This window comes from Oncorhynchus keta, chromosome 1 (assembly GCF_023373465.1).
Source record: "Oncorhynchus keta strain PuntledgeMale-10-30-2019 chromosome 1, Oket_V2, whole genome shotgun sequence".
Taxonomy (NCBI): Eukaryota; Metazoa; Chordata; class Actinopteri; order Salmoniformes; family Salmonidae; genus Oncorhynchus; species Oncorhynchus keta.
In genome coordinates, this window is record NC_068421.1 from 82,229,053 (window position 1) to 82,255,028 (window position 25,976).

The window sequence follows — 25,976 nt, forward strand, 5'->3', positions numbered from 1 at the left end:
CACAGAGTAACGGGTACACGTGGAGGGGTATGTATACACACACACACACAACTCACAGAGTAACGGGTACACGTGGAGGGATATGTATACACACACACACACACAACTCACAGAGTAACGGGTACACGTGGAGGGGTATGTATACACACACACAACTCACAGAGTAACGGGTACACGTGGAGGTGTATGGAGTAACGGGTACACGTGGAGGGGTATGTATACACACACACACTAACAGAGTAACGGGTACACGTGGAGGGGTATGTATACACACACACAACTCACAGAGTAACGGGTACACGTGGAGGGGTATGTATACACACACACAACTAACAGAGTAACGGGTACACGTGGAGGGGTATGTATACACACACACAACTAACAGAGTAACGGGTACACGTGGAGGGGTATGTATACACACACAACTCACAGAGTAACGGGTACACGTGGAGGGGTATGTATACACACACAAACTCACAGAGTAACGGGTACACGTGGAGGGGTATGTATACACACACACAACTAACAGAGTAACGGGTACACGTGGAGGGGTATGTATACACACACACAACTAACAGAGTAACGGGTACACGTGGAGGGGTATGTATACACACACACAACTAACAGAGTAACGGGTACACGTGGAGGGGTATGTATACACACACACAACTAACAGAGTAACGGGTACACGTGGAGGGGTATGTATACACACACAACTAACAGAGTAACGGGTACACGTGGAGGGGTATGTATACACACACAAACTCACAGAGTAACGGGTACACGTGGAGGGGTATGTATACACACACAACTAACAGAGTAACGGGTACACGTGGAGGGGTATGTATACACACACAACTAACAGAGTAACGGGTACACGTGGAGGGGTATGTATACACACACACAACTAACAGAGTAATGGGTACACGTGGAGGGGTATGTATACACACACAACTAACAGAGTAACGGGTACACGTGGAGGGGTATGTATACACACACACAACTAACAGAGTAACGGGTACACGTGGAGGGGTATGTATACACACACACAACTAACAGAGTAACGGGTACACGTGGAGGGGTATGTATACACACACACAACTCACAGAGTAACGGGTACACGTGGAGGGGTATGTATACACACACACAACTAACAGAGTAACGGGTACACGTGGAGGGGTATGTATACACACACACACTCACAGAGTAACGGGTACACGTGGAGGGGTATGTATACACACACACAAACTAACAGAGTAACGGGTACACGTGGAGGGGTATGTATACACACACACACTCACAGAGTAACGGGTACACGTGGAGGGGTATGTATACACACACACACTCACAGAGTAATGGGTACACGTGGAGGGGTATGTATACACACACACAACTAACAGAATAATGGGTACACGTGGAGGGGTATGTATACACACACACAACTAACAGAGTAATGGGTACACGTGGAGGGGTATGTATACACACACACAACTCACAGAGTAACGGGTACACGTGGAGGGGTATGTATACACACACACAACTCACAGAGTAACAGGTACACGTGGAGGGGTATGTATACACACACACAACTCACAGAGTAACAGGTACACGTGGAGGGGTATGTATACACACACACAACTCACAGAGTTACAGGTACACATGGAGGGGTATGTATACACACACACAACTCACAGAGTTACAGGTACACTTGGAGGGGTATGTACACACACACAACTAACAGAGTAACGGGTACACGTGGAGGGGTATGTATACACACACACAACTAACAGAGTAATGGGTACATGTGGAGGGGTATGTATACACACACACAACTAACAGAGTAATGGGTACACGTGGAGGGGTATGTATACACACACACAACTAACAGAGTAATGGGTACACGTGGAGGGGTATGTATACACACACACAACTAACAGAGTAACAGGGTACACGTGGAGGGGTATGTATACACACACAACTCACAGAGTTACAGGTACACTTGGAGGGGTATGTACACACACACAACTAACAGAGTAACGGGTACACGTGGAGGGGTATGTATACACACACACAACTAACAGAGTAATGGGTACACGTGGAGGGGTATGTATACACACACACAACTAACAGAGTAATGGGTACACGTGGAGGGGTATGTATACACACACACAACTAACAGAGTAATGGGTACACGTGGAGGGGTATGTATACACACACAACTCACAGAGTAACAGGTACACATGGAGGGGTATGTACACACACACAACTAACAGAATAATGGGTACACGTGGAGGGGTATGTATACACACACAACTCACAGAGTAACAGGTACACATGGAGGGGTATGTACACACACACAACTAACAGAATAATGGGTACACGTGGAGGGGTATGTATACACACACAACTCACAGAGTAACAGGTACACGTGGAGGGGTATGTATACACACACACAACTAACAGAATAATGGGTACACGTGGAGGGGTATGTATACACACACACTAACAGAGTAATGGGTACACGTGGAGGGGTATGTATACACACACACAACTAACAGAGTAATGGGTACACGTGGAGGGGTATGTATACACACACAAACTAACAGAATAATGGGTACACGTGGAGGGGTATGTATACACACACACAACTCACAGAGTAACAGGTACACGTGGAGGGGTATGTATACACACACAACTAACAGAGTAATGGGTACACGTGGAGGGGTATGTATACACACACAACTCACAGAGTAACAGGTACACATGGAGGGGTATGTACACACACACACACTAACAGAGTAATGGGTACACGTGGAGGGGTATGTATACACACACAAACTCACAGAGTAACAGGTACACGTGGAGGGGTATGTATACACACACACAACTAACAGAATAATGGGTACACGTGGAGGGGTATGTATACACACACAACTCACAGAGTAACAGGTACACATGGAGGGGTATGTACACACACACAACTAACAGAATAATGGGTACACGTGGAGGGGTATGTATACACACACAACTAACACAGAGTAACAGGGTACACATGGAGGGGTATGTATACACACACAACTAACAGAGTAATGGGTACACAGATGTATACACACACACACTCACAGAGTAACACACGTGGAGGGGTATGTATACACACACAACTAACAGAGTAATGGGTACACGTGGAGGGGTATGTATACACACACAACTAACAGAGTAATGGGTACACGTGGAGGGGTATGTATACACACACAACTAACAGAGTAACGGGTACACGTGGAGGGGTATGTATACACACACAACTCACAGAGTAACAGGTACACATGGAGGGGTATGTATACACACACACAACTCACAGAGTTACAGGTACACATGGAGGGGTATGTATACACACACAACTCACAGAGTTACAGGTACACGTGGAGGGGTATGTATACACACACACAACTAACAGAGTAATGGGTACACGTGGAGGCGTATGTATACACACACACAACTCACAGAGTAACGGCTACACGTGGAGGGGTATGTATACACACACAACTAACAGAGTAACGGGTACACGTGGAGGGGTATGTATACACACACAACTAACAGAGTAACGGGTACACATGGAGGGGTATGTATACACACACACACTAACAGAGTAATGGGTAGTGGAGGGGTATGTATACACACACACACTAACAGGTACACATGGAGGGGTATGTATACACACACACAACTAACAGAGTAACAGGTACACGTGGAGGGGTATGTATACACACACACAACTAACAGAGTAATGGGTACACATGGAGGGGTATGTATACACACACACACTCACAGAGTAACAGGGTACACGTGGAGGGGTATGTATACACACACAACTCACAGAGTAACAGGGTACACGTGGAGGGGTATGTATACACACACAACTCACAGAGTAATGGGTACACGTGGAGGGGTATGTATACACACACAACTAACAGAGTAACAGGTACACGTGGAGGGGTATGTATACACACACAACTCACAGAGTAACAGGTACACGTGGAGGGGTATGTATACACACACAACTCACAGAGTAATGGGTACACGTGGAGGGGTATGTATACACACACACACTAACAGAGTAACAGGGTACACGTGGAGGGGTATGTATACACACACAAACTAACAGAGTAATGGGTACACGTGGAGGGGTATGTATACACACACACAACTAACAGAGTAACAGGTACACGTGGAGGGGTATGTATACACACACAACTCACAGAGTAACGGGTACACGTGGAGGGGTATGTATACACACACACAACTAACAGAGTAACAGGTACACGTGGAGGGTATGTATACACACACAACTCACAGAGTAACAGGTACACGTGGAGGGGTATGTATACACACACACAACTAACAGAGTAACAGGGTACACGTGGAGGGGTATGTATACACACACAACTAACAGAGTAACGGGTACACGTGGAGGGGTATGTATACACACACACAACTAACAGAGTAACAGGGTACACGTGGAGGGGTATGTATACACACACACAACTAACAGAGTAATGGGTACACGTGGAGGGGTATGTATACACACACACAACTCACAGAGTAACAGGTACACGTGGAGGGGTATGTATACACACACACAACTCACAGAGTAATGGGTACACGTGGAGGGGTATGTATACACACACAAACTCACAGAGTAACAGGTACACGTGGAGGGGTATGTATACACACACACAACTAACAGAGTAATGGGTACACGTGGAGGGGTATGTATACACACACAACTCACAGAGTAACAGGTACACGTGGAGGGGTATGTATACACACACAACTAACAGAATAATGGGTACACGTGGAGGGGTATGTATACACACACAACTAACAGAATAATGGGTACACGTGGAGGGGTATGTACACACACACAACTAACATAGTAATGGGTACACGTGGAGGGGTATGTATACACACACACAACTCACAGAGTTACAGGTACACATGGAGGGGTATGTATACACACACAACTAACAGAGTAATGGGTACACGTGGAGGGGTATGTATACACACACAACTAACAGAGTAATGGGTACACGTGGAGGGGTATGTATACACACACACAACTAACAGAGTAATGGGTACACGTGGAGGGGTATGTATACACACACACAACTAACAGAGTAATGGGTACACGTGGAGGGGTATGTATACACACACAACTCACAGAGTAACAGGTACACGTGGAGGGGTATGTACACACACACAACTAACAGAATAATGGGTACACGTGGAGGGGTATGTATACACACACAACTAACAGAGTAATGGGTACACGTGGAGGGGTATGTATACACACACACAACTAACAGAGTAACAGGTACACGTGGAGGGGTATGTATACACACACACAACTAACAGAATAATGGGTACACGTGGAGGGGTATGTATACACACACAACTCACAGAGTAACAGGTACACATGGAGGGGTATGTACACACACACAACTAACAGAATAATGGGTACACGTGGAGGGGTATGTATACACACACAACTCACAGAGTAACAGGTACACATGGAGGGGTATGTACACACACACAACTAACAGAATAATGGGTACACGTGGAGGGGTATGTATACACACACAACTAACAGAGTAATGGGTACACGTGGAGGGGTATGTACACACACACAACTAACAGAATAATGGGTACACGTGGAGGGGTATGTATACACACACAACTAACAGAGTAATGGGTACACGTGGAGGGGTATGTATACACACACACAACTAACAGAGTAATGGGTACACGTGGAGGGGTATGTATACACACACACAACTAACAGAATAATGGGTACACGTGGAGGGGTATGTATACACACACAACTAACAGAGTAATGGGTACACGTGGAGGGGTATGTACACACACACAACTAACAGAATAATGGGTACACGTGGAGGGGTATGTATACACACACAACTAACAGAATAATGGGTACACGTGGAGGGGTATGTATACACACACAACTAACAGAATAATGGGTACATATGGAGGGGTATGTATACACACACACAACTAACAGAGTAATGGGTACACGTGGAGGGGTATGTATACACACACACAACTAACAGAGTAATGGGTACACGTGGAGGGGTATGTATACACACACACAACTAACAGAATAATGGGTACACGTGGAGGGGTATGTATACACACACACAACTAACAGAATAATGGGTACACGTGGAGGGGTATGTATACACACACAACTAACAGAATAATGGGTACACGTGGAGGGGTATGTATACACACACACAACTAACAGAATAATGGGTACACGTGGAGGGGTATGTATACACACACAACTAACAGAATAATGGGTACACGTGGAGGGGTATGTATACACACACAACTAACAGAATAATGGGTACACGTGGAGGGGTATGTATACACACACAACTAACAGAGTAATGGGTACACGTGGAGGGGTATGTATACACACACAACTAACAGAATAATGGGTACACGTGGAGGGGTATGTATACACACACAACTAACAGAGTAATGGGTACACGTGGAGGGGTATGTATACACACACACAACTAACAGAGTAATGGGTACACGTGGAGGGGTATGTATACACACACAACTAACAGAGTAATGGGTACACGTGGAGGGGTATGTATACACACACAACTAACAGAGTAATGGGTACACGTGGAGGGGTATGTATACACACACAACTAACAGAATAATGGGTACACGTGGAGGGGTATGTATACACACACAACTAACAGAATAATGGGTACACGTGGAGGGGTATGTATACACACACAACTAACAGAGTAATGGGTACACATGGAGGGGTATGTATACACACACAACTAACAGAATAATGGGTACACGTGGAGGGGTATGTATACACACACAACTAACAGAATAATGGGTACACGTGGAGGGGTATGTATACACACACACAACTAACAGAGTAATGGGTACACGTGGAGGGTTATGTATACACACACAACTAACAGAGTAATGGGTACACGTGGAGGGGTATGTATACACACACAACTAACAGAATAATGGGTACACGTGGAGGGGTATGTATACACACACAACTAACAGAATAATGGGTACACGTGGAGGGGTATGTATACACACACACAACTAACAGAATAATGGGTACACGTGGAGGGGTATGTATACACACACAACTAACAGAATAATGGGTACACGTGGAGGGGTATGTATTAGTCGGCTGGCAAAAACCGGCACTTTTACTGAAACGTTGAATAATGTGCACTGTCCCCGTAAAAATATAAATAAACTCAAACATACATAAACGAACGCACACAACTGAACTATAGAACACAAATACTTGAAAGCACCACATCGCACACAGTGCAGGACTGGAATACCCCCAGACACATTTATACAGAGGAAGTTGACAGATAGGTGAGGAAAGAGAGAGGTAGTCAGTCGTACCTGCAACAATGCGAAACCAGCCAGTACACAGCTCTTCAGCCATCTACAGCAATCTCCACGGAGCAGGTCGCATATCTGTAGGTCCACAGGCGGATGGAAGGACGAATGGATGAAAAGACAACTGTAGGGAGAAGAGAGATGTCAAGGAGTCTGTGAGGAGAGAAAGAAAGAGAGGGACCAGTCGTATTAGAGGAGTGATGACGACGGTGCCTGACTGAGTACCCTGGCTGAGAGGCCACACACACACACACACATAAACACTGAAGGACCTGTGGAGAATGGTAATGTAATGTTATGTAGAAGTGCTGTCTGGGCCACTCTGTCAATCAGTGGAGGTACCCCCCCCCCCCATACACAAACAACCTGAGTGTACCTGACCTGTATACAACACACCAACTTCTCTGTGCACTGCAAACTGGTCCAATGACACTAACCCCTTTCACCCTGGAAGAAAGAGGGAAAATGGGAAGGAGAGGAAGGAGAGACGAAGAAGAGATACAGGAGAGAGGAAGAGGAGCAACAGGAAAGAAGAAGAAGAGCGATAAAAGGTGAGAACAGGGGAAATGTGAAGTGAAGAAATAACCTGAAAATTTGTAAGTCGCTCTGGATAAGAGCGTCTGCTAAATGACTTAAATGTAATGTAAAATTAAATAGGATAAAAGAGCAACTGAACGTAATAAGCAACTTCTCCTTTTGAAATGTGCCTACGGGGCATCAATATGAGTCATAAACATTTATTCTAGTGTCATAATTGACTATATAATGTAAATAGAATATTTTTTGTCATAAAGTCAATCCCGTCCAAAACACAAAATGACGAGATAATTAAGGGAAAGAAATATGTAACGGCACCGTAATAGTTTTCCTTGGGTTGGGTGTATTTAAATCCAGCCCACATGCCCACATTACCCAAGTAATCATAAATCCAGAGAGCAGCTGCACATGACTGGATCATAACGCCCATAGTTAATTTAGTTTGATATTGGATATCCCTATGGGCAAGTTAGAGACCATCAGTAAATTACAAAATGTAATAGCTCCAAATTTCAATTACTTATAACCTCAAACCAACTATAAATTGTAAAAATGTATAATAACTATAGCATTTAATGAGACAACTAAAAGGTGTGCAACATGTAAATATTGTCCCATTTACATTGTGTAATTTTTCCCTAACTAGCCCCATAGAGTCCCTAACTAGCCCCATAGATCACTCCGGCCTGCTGAAGCTAATTGGCTATATAAATTGGCTAGCTTTCTAGCTAGTCTCGGCTACTTTCCAGACACAAGACCTGGTTAGACTGTTCCAAGTTATCTAAAAGGGTGAGTGACTAACGTTGTACTGTTTTGGCTGAGTGAAAGTACAAACGCTTCCCACATTCGAGCACGCACGCACGCTCGCACGCACGCACGCACGCACACGCACGCACGCACGCACGCACGCACGCACGCACACACACACACACACACACACACACACATTAAAGGACACCTCAAAAACACAAATCTCATTCTGTCGCATTTCCTAATAAGGACAATTGAAACCAAGGCTAAATCAGGAAGTTCGGCCCTCTAAACAGTCTTTCATATACACAGAAAATAAAACTGTACCATAAAAAGGATGTAAAGACAAACTTTCTGCTGCAGAGACATTGGTGCCTTTTGCTGCCCTCTGCTGGTTGTATTGTAACAGTGCATCTCTCACCCTCTCATAACACTGGCCTTGTAAACTCATCACTCTGATTATAACACTTGGCAGAAGTGTTGAGATGTATTTTAAATGCCACTGTTTTGCAAAGGTCAACCACCCTTAGATGTCAGGGGTCACTTAATGTTAAATAGAGGTCTAAAACAGGTCAAATTACCTACCGCATCAAAATTCAATTTCATCCTAATAGCAGAAACAAATAATGCAATAGATTGCACAATATCAGCGGCTAATACATTTTATTTTTCTGACGTCTTAGACTGCATGACTGTAACGACAGACAGACAAATTAAGGCCTGATCTGATACAGTCTCTATCAAACCAGTATAGCTGTGATTGGATTATGAGTCCTGATGGCCCTACATCTATTACACACTTATAACTCATATATAAAACATGACAGGTGGCTGGGTCAACTGACTCTCAAAATACTGAATGACCTATCCTTACAGTCATGCATCGCCCACTCAGCTCCCGAGCAGTGAGAATGATGTCATTGATATCAGTATATCAGAGCGGAGCCTGCTTCTGCAGTGTCATCTCATCTCAATGAATCTCCCTTTCCTCCACCACTTTCAGCCGAGCTTGACAACTGGCCCTCGATATTTACATCTGAAGTAGGTTTAACTCATGAGAAAGTAGATCTTAATTGGCAGCTATAACATCCACAGGATTGACACTGGAACACGGTGGGGTGATTTTCCATTTCAAATGCAGGAGAATTGGAAAAAAATAGGCTTTCAAGGCATACCCCTCATCCTCTCCCTCTCTCACTCCCTTTGTCTCTTTCTCTCTCTTTGACCTACTTTTACCCTTTTTCTATCAATCTGCAGCAGCAGAGTGGTCTTGCACTTGGCACGTCTTTCCTCCATCAATCCCCTCTGGATCCCTTCAAATCCCTTGTTGACAACAACAGCAGCAGTGTTTACCATAGCTGCGGGAAGTGGGGGTGCTGCAGCATTTAAAAAAAATAACGTTTGGGGTCACTTAGAAATGTCCTTGTTTTTGAAAGAAAAAACAATTTTTTGTCCATTAAAATGGCATCAAATTGATCAGAAATACAGTGTAGATGACTATTGTAGCTGGAAACAGCTGATTTTTAATGGAATATCTACATAGGCATACAGAGGCCCATTATCAGCAACCACTCCTGTGTTCCAATGGCACATTGTGTTAGCTAATCCAAGTTTATCATTAGAAAACCTTTGCAATCATTAGAAAACTTTTGCAATTATGTTAGCACCGATGAAAACTGTCGTTCTGATTAAAGAAGCAATAAAACTGGCCTTCTTTAGACTAGTTGAGTATCTGGAGCATCAGCATTTGTGGGTTTGATTACAGGCTCAAAATGGCCAGAAACAAAGATCTTTCTTCTGAAACTCGTCAGTCTATTCTTATTCTGAGAAATGAAGGCTATTCCATGCAAGAAATTGCCAAGAAACTGAGGATCTCGTACAACTCTGTGCACTTCTCCCTTCACAGAACAGCACAAATTGGCTCTAACTAGAATAGAAAGAGGAGTGAGAGCCCCGGTGCACAACTGAGCAATAGGACAAGTACATTAGAGTGTCTAGTTTGAGAAACAGATGCCTCACAAGTCCTCAGCTGGCAGTTTCATTAAATAGTATCCTCAAAACACCAGACTCAATGCCAACAGTGAAGAGGCGCCTCTGGGATGCTGGCCTTCTAGGCAGAGTTGCAAAGAAAAAGTCATATCTCAGACTGGCCAATAAAAATAAAAGATTCAGATGGGCAAAAGAATACAGATACTGGACAGAGGAACTCTGCCTAGAAGGCCAGCATTCCAGAATCACCTCTTCACTGTTGACTTGAGACTCGTGTTTGCGGGTAATTTTTAATGAAGCTGCTAGTTGAGGAAAAAAAAGAAAATGGTGCCGTCTGGTGTGCTTAATATAAGGAATTTGAAATTATGTATATTTTATCAATTACATTTACTTTTGATACTTAAGTATATTTAAAACAAAATACTTTTACTCAAGTAGGATTTTACTGGTGACTTTCACTTTTACTTGAGTCATTTTCTATTAAGGTATGACATTTGGGTACCTCCACTGCGTATTGTAGTCAGCCAATCAGGTTGCAGCAGTCTGTTTTTTCCCCTTGGCTGAATGTGGGGCACAACACCAGGATTGGAATTCACATAGGACTTGCAGTATGTTGCCTGACAAAAAAACAAAAAAAAGAACTGGGCAATGTTTATATGGCTCCCTTTCAAACAGCCACATGTTTTCCCCAATGTAAGCTGCATTTGCATGTTATAATGCCATTGCTTGCCGCAACCAAGCAAGAACATTCAACTTTGACCTTTTTGTTGCAATCGTTGTCATGGTAACCTGATGCGAGAGTAAGTTCTAAAGCCGACAGAAATGCACTGCTTTCATGACAACGATTGTAAGTTAGCAGGTCGCCATACTTGTAAATAATTTGTTAGTAATGACCTTGTAATGTGTTAATTTTCCTATTACGGTGAATAAAAAGTTGTCTACAGTTAAACTGAAAACGTTGTCAGATATGTTCTGATAATTATATTAGGTGGCTAGCCAGTTAGGTAGCTAACAAGCTAACGTTTGCAACAAATCAAAACATTGTCTAGAGAGTTGTTTTTAACGTAAACTCACCCCATTCCGTACAAATGTGGGCAACCGCAACATTCAAACGAGGCTACAAAGAAAATTAATTGGACTGTAGCGACTGTGTTGACGTCAAAATCGGGGGTGTGAACTAGGTTTCTCTTCAAGCGTTGATCGACATGGTAATGGCTCTATAGTATTGGAGAAAAGTTCCGTTACATCTTGACTAGTCATGCCGTAACGTACAGCACGCATAAAGCAACTATTTCTATCTTACAATCTCTCTTCACCAGGTGTAGCACTTCTATCATCCTTTAAAAACAAGAAATGGACAGTGACGGGTAAGGGGGGATACCTAGTCAATTTTTTCGTCATCATTACATACCATCATCATTCTCAAAGCCGCTGTTTACTTCTAAGATCACTTTAGCACCACCCTAAAAACCCGATTCAAATTCCACACAAATATTCAAATAGGTATGAAATGACACATTATATAAACTCTTTATGGTGTTTTATTTCCATTTTAGAGACGAAAAAAAGCCATTTTCCCACACAACATCTCTCCTTCTCTCTATCATGCATTAGTTTCGCTTCCCCACCCGCCATTTTTAAAAAGACCCGACGGGGCTCATTGCCGGGCAGCGTTTAGGTCATGTAATTAATTATGTTGGAAAGGGGAGAAATTGTGCTTTACAATGGTATTGGCATTACAGTTGATCTGGAAATATTACGTTTTTTAGGGTGCTAAAATAAGGGCAATTGTACGGACCAAGGCGATGTACGAGTTTACGTGAGTTTACGTTAGTTGGTTGGCTTGCTAGACTGACATATACTAAATATTTAAATCTAGCTACACTTCCTTTCCTGCTGTTCTTCTGCATCCTATTAAATGTGTGCATTTCGGAGGGAGGGAGGGTGTGAGGATAAAGGTTTAGTAGCCTGCCCTTTTCTTTTTTGTTTGTTTCATTTCATGACTGAGTGTGGGTGGGGGAATAAACGTTGCTGATTGATATCCTGTTGTGTTGTTTTTATGCAGTTTTTTTATGGTAGGGTAGACATATGTGTTTTCTTTCTACTACATGTATTGGTAAGTCATTGTATTAAACAAACTTCAAATAACTTTTCTTAGGAGTGAATGGGCTGTGCGTAGGCAGCTCGAGATAATTTAATTGACAGTTCTGGTTGCCTAGGGATGGACTTTAGCCCTGCTTCAGAAGCGGCATTTCTTTACCAAAAAGTTGAATACCCATTCAGTGGTGCTTCGAAAAGATCTCCAGGTTTCGTGGCGGCATTCGTGGCGACATAGTGTAGGCTACGCTTTCAGACAAACAAATGCTGTAGCTGAGGCGCTTTCAAGGAGCCACAGTTTATATACCCATATGAACAAATGTATACAAGCCTATATTCTGCCCATATGAAGGAATGTATATACAATATTTGTAGCCATACATGATTTAATGAAAATCTGTAAACATACACCTTTAATAACAGACTCATGAACACAATCATGCAATAGGCTACAGCTGACTTCACAGCTTCCCTAGGAAACTTGATGTGTTGTAGCCTCATGCAAACAAAAGAGTATCAGAGAATGAGTTCACTTCTGCTGCAGTGTTCGTGGTAAAATATTATGCGTTGTGTCAGTGCTTCAGGTGGAGGGAGGGTTAATGTGACTACTCTTTGTTTTCTTTTTACCCCTCTGTCACTATGAATGAAATTAAAAGTGTATTAAAATACTAAACAATAGAATGTTCATGATTTAATGAGGGAAAGACGGTAAGATGTACGTTGGCCTTTCTTCTGAGGGGTTCGCAGGACTTTCAAATATATTACAGCAATCATGATTATTGCAGCAAATAAAAGTACAGGCTTTGTCGCCGGCAATACCTTTCAGATATAAAGAAATTTCCCCATACCACAGATTTCCTCATAGAGCAGAGCCAGAGTCTTAACACAAAACATCCTGAGAACACTGTCATTGCAGCAGTCCATACATAATATGTGATTACCCAGCGATGCAAATAAAGCACCTGCACAATAGAGTCTAAATGTGATCTTATTCATTCTAATTCTAGCTATACATTCACACAGAGGTATTGATCCTTTGGCTGAGGCAGCTCTTTTCATTACAGTGGCGGGGTCTCTGTAGAGAGAGCAAGGAGAGAGGACAGAGAAATTCATAGTCAAGTCCTTAAATTTAGGCCACTCCACAGTAAGTCACTTTTCTGTTTTCTGATGAAGCGCAGCTCTCCCGAAGCGCAGCTCAGAGTAAATATTTATTGTATTTACTTTTTCCAAATGGGCAGTAATTTAGAATGCATAAGATACTGTATTTACGATAGCACAGCGTCGCCCTATGTTCACCAGTCTTCCCGCTCTTTCACTCAAACCCAACCCCTTTTCTTTTGTGTAACAAGCTGTCATATCTGTCATATCTGTTCCGCCAGCTAGGGACGTTTTCCTTTATGACGTAATTTGTAATCAAGTTATGATTTAATTATGTGTATGTGCAATTCTGTGTGATTAGTTAGGTATTTAGTAAATAAATAATTAAACCCAATTTTATATTGCTGGTTCAACTTGTTAGTCAGGGTTCGTGCAGATAACCAAGAATTTACAACGTTCAGATGAGACTGAACTAAGATGACGATTAATATTGACTGCTATTGATGTAAAATATTACTAGGTCTTTAAGAGTTTATTCGGGAGATAACAGCTCTATAAATATTATTTTGTGGTGCCCCAACTACTTAATTACATTTACATGATTAGCTCAATCAGGTAATATTAATTACGGAGAAATTATTTTATAGAATAGCATGTCATATCACTTAATCTGGCATAGCCAAAGACACAACAGTTGTGTACATATTACCTCAAATAGCCTGACTAACCGGTGCACCCGCACATTGACTCTGTACCGATACCACCTGTATATAGCCACGCTACTGTTTTTTACAGTTTATTTTTTATTTCTTTACTTATCTATTGTTTACCGAATACCTATTTTTTTACTTAAAAACTGCACTGTTGGTTAAGGGCTTGTGACCCACAGTATAACACACACACACAAACACACAGACACACAGAAACACAGAAACAGACACACACCGAGTGGAAAAGATGAGTTCATCCCCAGTGTGTGTGATGCTCCGCTGGTCTGGTCTGGACTAAAGCCTGAACTAACGAGGTGGTCAACACCAACCCAATGTGTTCCTCTTACTCAGAAGCAATTAGCATGTCCACAGGAGCTAGGGCTGTATAAACACACAGCAATACTCAGTCCACTATCACATCCCATCTATAAACATGATTATACAACACACTAACTGCTCTGATGTGCTAGTTCCCCCAATCCCCTAGGACTAGGCTGACTGGGATTTCAAAATGGAGTCAGAGTGGAGACTATCTCTTAGGGACTTTCAAAGGAGAGAGTGTGATGTTTTTCAACCTTAGCAGGCCATCACCACCAGGCTAAAAGTAGAAAGCTACAACAGCTCTAAGCATAATGAAATCATAAAGGACATGGTGTTCCAGGAAAGATCCATCAACGATCCTTGCTTTCATACCCATATTAATCTCTTCCTCTCCTCTATCAGTCTCTCGTTCTGACTGGCCACCCACGAGGATGCTAATATGGGTTATGCGTATGCAGTGACGTATTCAGCAGCCTAAAGACCTAATGTAGGCCGTGGGCTCTTCCTCCTCCCAACCCGGGACTATTCTGTCCTGGTTCCCTTCTAGGCTCTGTTGTCTGGTCTCCATGGGGATACGGAGTCCTAGAATGCCTAGGTTAACTGGTGCTATAATAGCTGGGTACAATGTTGTGGGATTTGGTGTACGGTGCTCTGCAACATTGTTTTCTGCTGTGCTGCAAGGTGCAGATGTGCTTATGTTGTTCTGTGATGTTGTTATGTGGTTCTATGCTATGCTGCTGTTATGTTGTTCTGTGCTGTTTTGTTGTTATGTGGTTCTATGTTGTTGTTATGTGGTTCTGTGTTGAAGTTATGTGGTTCTATGTTGTTGTTATGTGGTTCTATGTTGTTGTTATGTGGTTCTATGTTGTTGTTATGTTATTCTATGTTGTTGTTATGTTGTTCTGTGCTGTTTTGTTGTTATGTGGTTCTATGTTGTTGTATGCTGTTGTTATATGGTTCTGTTGTTTTTGTTATTTGGTTCTATGTTGTTCTATGTTGTTGTTATGTTGTTCTGTGTTGTTGTTATGTGGTTCTGTTATTGTTGTTATGTGGTTCCATGTTGTTGTTTTGTTGTTCTGTTTTATGTTGTTGTTCTGTGTTGTTGTTATGTGGTACTATGCTGTGCTGTTGTTATGTTGATCTGTGCTATGCTGTACCGTGCACAGTTGTGTGGTGAGTTTCCTTGTGGAGCAACAGGGGAGAGTGAATAAGGGGCACTCCTACACATAGTGCACAGCACACATCAAAGGCCAGAACATTGTGTCGGAGCTCCCCTCTGGCGAAGAACAGCAGAAGATAACAGACACCCCCCTCCCCGACAGCCCCTGCTCCTCTCTGACAGCCCCTGCTCCTTCCCGATAGCCCCTGCTCCTTCCCGACAGCCCCTGCTCCTTCCCGACAGCCCCTGCTCCTCTCTGACAGCCCCTGCTCCTTCCCGATAGCCCCTGCCCCTTCCCGATAGCCCCTGCTCCTTCCCGACAGCCCCTGCTCCTTCCCGACAGCCCCTGCTCCTTCCCGACAGCCCCTGCTCCTCCCGACAGCCCCTGCTCCTTCCCGACAGCCCCTGCTCCTCCCGACAGCCCCTGCTCCTTCCCGACAGCCCCTGCTCCTCCCGACAGCCCCTGCTCCTTCCCGACAGCCCCTGCTCCTCCCGACATCCCCTGCTCCTTCCCGATAGCCCCTGCTCCTTCCCGACAGCCCCTGCTCCTTCCCGACAGCCCCTGCTCCTCCCGACAGCCCCTGCTCCTTCCCGACAGCCCCTGCTCCTTCCCGACAGCCCCTGCTCCTTCCCGATAGCCCCTGCTCCTTCCCGACAGCCCCTGCTCTTCCCGACAGCCCCTGTTCCTTCCCGACAGCCCCTGCTCCTCCCGACAGCCCCTGCTCCTTCCCGACAGCCCCTGCTCCTCCCGACAGCCCCTGCTCCTTCCCGATAGCCCCTGCTCCTCCCTAACAGCCCCTGCGCCGCCTAGTCTTACTCATCAGTGAGTTATTTCACACCAGCTGAGATGTGTCATGTAATAAAGCATATGTTCTCCCTCCCTGACTCCACACGCAGAGCCTCAGCTCCCCTACGCACTGCTAAAACAGCTCAGCGCCATCCTTTAAACCGCTCTACATGCCCGGGGAAAGCACTCAGCTATGACATTTACAGACTCACACCATGAGTCTGAAGCTAACTTTAAATGTTAGGGTTAGGGGTTAGAAGAGGGAGACTGACAGTCTTTGTACAGGAAAGCCTATAGAATAAAGACATGACCTACTCAGTGCGCGCACACCAGCCTGAGTGCTGCCTGGCACTCCGTTCCTCTTCCAGAATCTACTGTCTCTTCCTGCTACCAACCATAGATTGATTATTCATAGGTATGACTCCCTTCCTGTGTGTGTGTGTGTGTGTGTGTGTGTGTGTGTGTGTGTGTGTGTGTGTGTGTGTGTGTGTGTGTGTGTGTGTGTGTGTGTGTGTGTGTGTGTGTGTGTGTGTGTGTGTGTGTGTGTGTGTGTGTGTGGCGTACTGAACATTAGTTGGGAGGATCAACAGCTTTCTGACCTAGGCCAACATCCCCAACGTAGATTCCCACATCATCCGACACCAACTCTGGCAGACAGGATACTGTGTCCGCATGCCTGACTCAAGGCTGCTCTAACTGGAAGTAGGGAACAGAATGCAAGGGGGGCAAAAGAAAAGGTACAAAGACGCCCTTAAAATCAACCTCAGAAAATGCAACATACACACAACTGGGAACTCCTTGCCACACAGCATGCACACTAACTACATCAGACTAAGAGGACATCTGCACCACTCTGGCCAATTCAAAACAACAGAAGTGCAAAGATCAACCCACCAAGAAATTCACTGCCCTCCAACCTCGCTGTGTTTGTAGCTCCAGGATCAGCCTGCTCAGATAACAAGCAATTCTGCATGCAGAGACACACACTCTCTCTCTCCCTCTCCCTCCACCTAAACATTAGGACCTGCACAACCCCTGTGACCAATCACCATGCATATTCAAGTGGGCCAGTGTGTTACAGAGAGGAATGAGAAGTATGGAGCGACACACACACACACACACACACACACACACACACACACACACACACACACACACACACACACACACACACACACACACACACACACACACACACACACACACACACACACACACACACACCTCAGAGTTACTTTTCTGTAGCACAGTTGGTAGAGCATGGCGCTTGTAACGCCATGGGTAGTGGGTTCGATTCCCGGGACCACCCATACGTAGAATGTATGCACACATGACTGTAAGTCGCTTTGGATAAAAGCGTCTGCTAAATGGCATATATATATAAACGAACCTGCTATGACACTTCAATCCGACACTGTGAAGCAGGCCCTGACTCAACAGATATTATGTAATACACTCAGCCTAATCAATCCGGCTGTCTGTAGCTTAGCTAACTATAGCTCATTTCAAAATGGAAATTATTATTTCTCAATTGTATCAGACAGACGTCTCAAATTGACCACCTCAGCCTCAGTAAACGACCACTTTGCCCTTTCAGAAAAACTGGTCTCTCCTTTCTCTCTATTTCCCTCCCAGTTCTCTCCCTCCATCTCTGTTCTAACGGAGGTGTGCGATTCCAGAAGGCTCTTTCATGTGGTCGATATCAGTTGCGTAATAAACTTTGACCAGCTGCAAAATTTTCTCAACTGTGTGTGTGTGTGTGTGTGTGTGTGTGTGTGTGTGTGTGTGTGTGTGTGTGTGTGTGTGTGTGTGTGTGTGTGTGTGTGTGTGTGTGTGTGTGTGTGTGTGTGTGTGTGTGTGTGTGTGTGTGTGTGTGTGTGTGTGTGTGTGTGTGTGTGTGTGTGTGTGTGTGTGTGTGTGTGTGTGTGTGTGTGTAGTGGGTGTGTGTGTGTGTGTGTGTGTGTGTGTGTGTGTGTGTGTGTGTGTGTGTGTGTGTGTGTGTGTGTGTGTGTGTGTGTGTGTGTGTGTGTGTGTGTGTGTGTGTGTGTGTGTGTGTGTGTGTGTAGTGGGTGTGTACTGTGTGTATGTCGTGAGCCTGGCCAGTGGAGTGTTGTGATGCCTGCCAGGGGACCAGAGCGGAGCCAGGCCTTGCTAAGTCAGGGGCCTCAGCTCTGGCCCACCACACAACCCATAGTAGACCGTCAGAAACAACTTCTGAAACATGTTCCACTACGGAGTAGAGAGGGGCGGGGGGACGTCCGTCAGACTATGTCTGTCCTGGGCTGGCATCAGGGTCTACTTCATTTCTGGGTGGAAACTTCATGAAAAGTAATGTAGGAAGTTCCTCTATATGTCATACAACAGCTGATAACTGTACTCTAGTTCACATCAAAACTAGTTAGGCTTCCATGACGACCAAGGAGGAGTTGCGTCATTTCAGAAAATATAAAATTATCCCTGGAAAGCATATGATTGAAATGTGACCAACAAGCTCACTCTTTCAAATAAAATGACCCGTGTGTTGCCTATTGAGGAACCCTGCACTAGACTTCATTATTACCATTATGGAAATCATATGTTGTACATTCCACTGAAACTACTGACAAATCATCTGGACAGCCAGAGAGTATCTATAGCTTTATGTATTTTTACTTAGTTGACAATGGAAGTTATATGTTTACTTCTACATTGGCCTTGGCTCTCTCTTTTATTGGGTCGGGCCCTAAACTGCCAGCTTGGGAACTTTTAGCAACTAACCTATTCCAGCCCTCACATCAGTGAGCTCTGGACAGACACAGCTGTTTTTACACAAGGGGAAATGTATTCAGGTAAACTATTTTATGACGTTTCCCCTTGGATATATGGGATCCTCAAAGCATGATATTTTGCTCTTTCACAGGAGGCCTGGTCATTATCTTGTAGGATATTGTTGGAAAGATTTGTCAAATACTGTGAGGAAATATTACCATTCAAATTTGGATTAAAAAAAATATAGAAAATGACTGAAAAGCCCAGTTTATTAGTGGCGAGTTATTAAGACAATCAGAAATCCGACATCCAGACATGCGTGCTCAGGCGCGCGCACTCAGTCAACATTAAGACCACAGAGAAACATGCTCATTGCTCACATGGAGCGCGCCAAACTAAATAGAATTAAAAAAATAACAAAACTCAGAAATTATGGTATGAAATATTAGTTTGTGAACTCTGCAAACAACGTTTCCACTCCGACTTTACAGTAAACTTCACAGTAAATGACTGTAGGCCTAATCCGTCCATTCATGAAATGAATGCAATGTAAACAAATGACAATGAACGTGCAAGAATTGGCGAGAAACAGCTCAGCGCATTCGGTAGAGAGACAAGCCAATATCTTCACCACAGCCCCCTCCCCTTATTCTTGTCTCAACATTTCAAACGATACTCAAGACACATAATCTTAACATGTTTTAGATGATTTTCACTGACAGCCTCATCTCAATAATCAGCTAGGCTGAAACAATCGACAGCTTTAAAAGTAGCTAATGATCCTGTGGTTGTCACGCTCTCTGTTGAAGTATTCTGAATTATGTTATTTATTCTGTATAGACAGGAGTAGTTATATCATTTTGGCAAATGTATTGAAATGTACTTTAGGTTACAGTGACTACTGTTACCAAATCCACTACTATTATACCCCCCCTCAGCACCCCCTACTCAAAACATCTTCCTGCAGCTATGCCTGGATGTTATGTCTCCTAAATGCCAGTTACCCACTTTTCAAGAACGCCATACTATACACAAAATATTATAGGCCTACTAATATATATATTCATATTGAAAATTGCACTGTAGTATCAGTCAGTTAAAATATAAATTCATCTAATCTGGTGTAGTTACATCTGCATCGTGTCCAAAAAGGACGTTTATAAATCGAAGATCATGTTCATGAATAATATTCTCCAGCAGAAGTAGCCTATAGGGGAAAGTGTGTCACTTTGTTTCTGGAGGTTCAGGTTGCAATGTGATGAAGTTATCTGTTGACTTTATAACGTGAGGTCATGCTGCTCCCAAAAGCTCCCTCCCTGCATCTCCCCTCGAGATATTCAAAGTCATGATGGCTCTGCCATAAAATGTTCTTCGACCGTGGAGAAGAAACACAAACATTTTCACACCCAATCGTACCCCGATGATGCAATAGTTTATAAACAAGGAAGCGCGTTCAAAATAACTCTTACTCTACCTCCTTAATTAAACTAGTTTAAACTGTAAAATATCATATTCACCTGTACGTGCGCCAGTCTTCTCTTTGCAATAAATACGTGTATATTCGACAGAATTAGCACCAAGTCATGTTCAGGGACGCTGTGTCTCTGCCTCATTTAGGCATGTCGCAGTGCTTGTCACAAGTGGAGCAGCGCACGGGCCAGGGGTTGTGTCCAGCACGGGCTTTTTCAGCAGAACTACAGTCATTGACTTCTCTGGGCTTTAAAAGCAACGTTTCTGTAACGACGTAAGGATGGCAAAAAATGAAATATGCATTTCATTATGATACAAACAGATGAATGAGATCAGATGAATGTGTATATATGTTTTGCATTAGAACAAGTTACTAAATGTTTATAAAATAATATATTACAATGCCCTATGTGACACCTCTGATAGTGCAGAACATCTGTAAGATTAGTTAGCAATAAGATGACTTCAATTGGTAGTTTGCTAATCACCCCTTTTGCTTTTGAAACATCTTGGCACTCAGGTGATGTGAATCTGCATTGAATCTGACTGTAACACACACCACATCTTAGCCACTAATATCTTCTGTAACCATTGACCTGAAGTCTAACCGTGAAGAAACTAAAATACAGTATAGGCATCATGCTGTTGTGCCTTATAATGGTTCATTTTGAACGAGGGGAAATCTATTCCATCTTTCAATTATTGTTATGTCTGATTCAATCGTCACACACAGCATACACTGTTCAATAATATCCATACTTGCATAACTCAACATCTACTAATGCTATTTATAAAACATAACTGTATGATACAGTGATACAGACAGAGAGGGAGTGAGAGAGGGAGAGACAGAGAGGGTGAGACAGACAGAGAGGAGAGATGGACAGAGAGGGAGAGGGCGAGACAGAGAGGGAAAGACAGAGAGGGAGAGACAGAGAGGAGAGATAGACAGTGAGGGAGAGAGAGAGGGAGAGACAGAGAGGGAGACAGAGTGAGACAGACAGAGAGGAGAGATGGACAGAGAGGGAGAGGGCGAGACAGAGAGGGAAAGACAGAGAGGGAGAGACAGAGAGGAGAGATAGACAGTGAGGGAGAGAGAGAGAGAGAGAGAGACAGAGAGGGAGACAGAGTGAGACAGACAGAGAGGAGAGATGGACAGAGAGGGAGAGGGCGAGACAGAGAGGGAAAGACAGAGAGGGAGAGACAGAGAGGAGAGATAGACAGAGAGGGAGAGAAGAGAGGGAGAGAGCGTGAGGGGGAGAGAGAGGGAGAGAGAGAGAGAGAGAGAGACAGAGAGGGAGACAGACAGAGTGAGACAGACAGAGAGGAGAGATGGACAGAGAGGGAGAGGGCGAGACAGAGAGGGAAAGACATAGAGGGAGAGACAGAGAGGAGAGATAGACAGAGAGGGAGAGAAGAGAGGGAGAGAGCGTGAGGGGGAGAGAGAGGGAGAGAGAGAGAGACAGAGAGGGAGAGAGTGTGAGGCAGTGAGTTTTGAGAATGAAAAAAGTTTTGAGAATGACACAAATATTAATTTTCACAAACTCTGCTGCCTCAGTTTGCATGATGGCAATTTGCATATACTCCAGAATGTTATGAAGAGTGATCAGATGAATTGCAATTCATTTCAAAGTTCCTCTTTGCCATGCAAATTAACTGAATCGCCAAAAAACATTTCCACTGCATTTCAGCCCTGCCACAAAAGGACCAGCTGACATCATGTCAGTGATTCTCTCGTTAACACAGGTATGAGTGTTGACGAGGACAATGCTGGAGATCACTCTGTCATGCTGATTGAGTTCGAATAACAGACTGGAAGCTTCAAAAGGAGGGTGGTGCTTGGAATCATTGTTCTTCCTGTCAAACTTGGTTACCTGCAAGGAAACATGTGCCGTCGTCATTGCTTTGCACAAAAAGGGCTTCACAGGCAAGGATATTGCTGCCTGTAACATTGCACCTAAATCAACCATTTATCAGATCATCAAGAACTTCAAGGGGAGTGGTTCAATTGTTGTGAAGAAGGCTTCAGGGCGCCCAAGAAAGTCCAGCAAGTGCCAGGACCATCTCCTAAAGTTGATTCAGCTGCGGGATCGGGGCACCACCAGTACAGAGCTTGCTCAGGAATGGCAGCAGGCAGGTGTGAGTGCATCTGCACGCACAGTGAGGCGAAGACTTTTGGAGGATGGCCTGGTGTCAAAGAAGGGCAGCAAAGAAGCCACTTCTCTCCAGGAAAAACAAAAACATAAGGGACAGACTGACATTCTGGAAAAGGTACAGGGATTGGACTGCTGAGTCATTTTCTCTGATGAATCCCCTGTCGTGTCTTTACTCTCATTAACTTGAAGACTTAGTTTTTATCAAAGATTCTCTGTAATTAGTATTACGCGATCAAACTGATTAATCACGTAACCGTAATTAACTAGGAAGTCGAGGCACCAAGGAAAATATTCAGATTACAAAGTTATAATTTCCCAATATAACCTTTCAGATATTTTCATATCTGATCAATAGTCTTCTGATTAATTAATTAATTATTTAACCTCACATTAGTCTTATTCCAAACGTCGTAAATTGTTGGTTATCTGCACGAACCCAGTCTTCACTATGATACATCCATACATCAATTGTCTTAAATCATTTATTTATTACTAACTAAGTAATTCACAGAAATGCATAAACAAAACAACAAAGTAAAAATGGTTACAAGAAATGATAGGAGAATGTGCCCTAGTGGGCTAAACCGGCATCGCGGCTTGGTGGACAAAAGGGTCATCTGAGAAGTCACTACAGAGTTGATCATGATAATAATTTAAATACTAATCCTTTGCACATGAACGCTCACTAATTCGGGAACAATTGCAATCAATATATATATTTACGCTCAGTGTGTCGTCTTAATTGCTGTTGGAAAGTTAGTTTCTGTTGGAGAGTTTCCGCTCTCTCTCTCTCTCTCTCTCTCTCTCTCTCTCTCTCTCTCTCTCTCTCTCTCTCTCTCTCTCTCTCTCTCTCTCTCTCTCTCTCTCTCTCTCTCTCTCTCTCTCTCTCTCTCTCTCTCTCTCTCTCTCTCGTGGTTAGAGGGGATAGTTCAGAGCGACATTCATTCATGTTGCTGTAGAATGGATGTTTCGGCGGTTGTCGTTCTTCGCGTTCAATGATACCGAATTCCTAGCTGCAGACTAGTAATTAATATCAAAGACTTGATCTTATTCTGTTGGTATCGATAGTTTTAAGAGTTTAACCACGTGGTATGGTTAAACTAATGATTTAGAGAAACATGGTCTAGTTGAGAATATCTCAAGGTTGATGTTTTATTCGGAATTGCAGAAAAGGAGCTGTCCCAGGATGCCTGACCCTAACTGGGCTCATGGGCGGTACTCTGATTTAGTTAAACTCCAAAGGGAATTGGAGTTTCCTTCATTAAACAGTCCAAAATCACATTACACAATTTTAAAAAACAGTATCATCCTCACTCATTCATCTTATACAACAATTAGATGTAAACCTCACATCTGAGGCTATTATATAAACAGTGTTATGGTAATGTGGCCGCACCGTCTCCCATGAGCTTCCCCAAGTTGTAACAAACGGACCAGTTCGTAGCTGGATTCTTCACCGATCTTTTATACCTTCACCTTGGAGCTGTGCTCCAACAGTTCCTCCCCCTGCCTCTAACAGCTGCATAGAGCTGTGCTCCAACAGTTCCTCCCCCTGCCTCTAACAGCTGTATAGAGCTGTGCTCCAACAGTTCCTCCCCTGCCTCTAACAGCTGCATAGAGCTGTGCTCCAACAGTTCCTCCCCTGCCACTAACAGCTGTATGAAGGAGGCTGTGGAGGCAACAGTTCCTCCCCTGCCTCTAACAGCTGTATAGAGCTGTGCTCCAACAATTCCTCCCCCTGCCTCTGACAGCTGTATAGAGCTGTGCTCCAACAGTTCCTCCCCTGCCTCTAACAGCTGTATAGAGCTGTGCTCCAACAGTTCCTCCCCTGCCTCTAACAGCTGCATAGAGCTGTGCTCCAACAGTTCATCCCCTGCCTCTAACAGCTGTATAAAGACTGTGCTCCAACAGTTCCTCCCTCCCTAACCAGCTGTAGGAACAGTTTGTGCTCCAACAGTGCCTCCCCTGCCTGATAACAGCTTGCCATAGAGCTGTGATAACAGTTCCTCCCCTGCCTCTAACAGCTGATAGAGCTGTGTCCAACAGTTCCTCCCCTGCCTCTAACAGCTGCATAGAGCTGTGCTCCAACAGTTCCTCCCCCTCCTCTAACAGCTGTATAGAGCTGTGCTCAACAGTTCCTCCCCTGCCTCTAACAGCTGCATAGAGCTGTGCTCCAACAGTTCCTCCTCCTGCCTTTAACAGCTGCATAGAGCTGTGCTCCAACAGTTCATCCCCTGCCTCTAACAGCTGCATAGAGCTGTGCTCAACAGTTCCTCCCCTGCCTCTAACAGCTGTATAGAGCTGTGCTCCAACAGTTCCTCCCCTGCCTCTAACAGCTGCATAGAGCTGTGCTCCAAAAGTTCCTCCCCCTGCCTCTAACAGCTGTTAGAGCTGTGCTCCAACAGTTCCTCCTCCTGCCTCTAACAGCTGCATAGAGCTGTGCCTCCCCAGTTCATCCCCTGCCTCTAACAGCTGTATCTGTGCTCCAACAGTTCCTCCTCCTGCCTCTAACAGCTGCATAGAGCTGTGCTCCAACAGTTCCTCCCCCTGCCTCTAACAGCTGTATAGAGCTGTGCTCCAACAGTTCCTCCCCCTGCCTCTAACAGCTGGATAGAGCTGTGCTCCAACAGTTCCTCCCCCTGCCTCTAACAGCTGTATAGAGCTGTGCTCCAACA

The 25,976-nt window shown here is 44.1% G+C and overlaps 1 protein-coding gene across 3 annotated transcripts in view; it reads right to left on the reverse strand.

Annotated features, from left to right (window-relative positions):
• Positions 1-21,321, reverse strand: part of LOC118375443 (SH3-containing GRB2-like protein 3-interacting protein 1) — a 181,898-nt gene extending 160,577 nt beyond the window's left edge. For all 3 annotated transcript variants that reach the window (XM_052462225.1, XM_052462215.1, XM_052462199.1), the window contains exons 1-2: positions 21,193-21,321; positions 7,483-7,603 (exon numbers count right to left, since the gene is read on the reverse strand). In XM_052462225.1, coding sequence (XP_052318185.1) covers positions 7,483-7,525 — 43 coding nt within the window. In that variant the 5' untranslated portion in view covers positions 7,526-7,603; positions 21,193-21,321. The remainder of the gene's footprint in view (positions 1-7,482; positions 7,604-21,192) is intronic.
• Between the last annotated feature and the right edge of the window lie 4,655 nt (positions 21,322-25,976).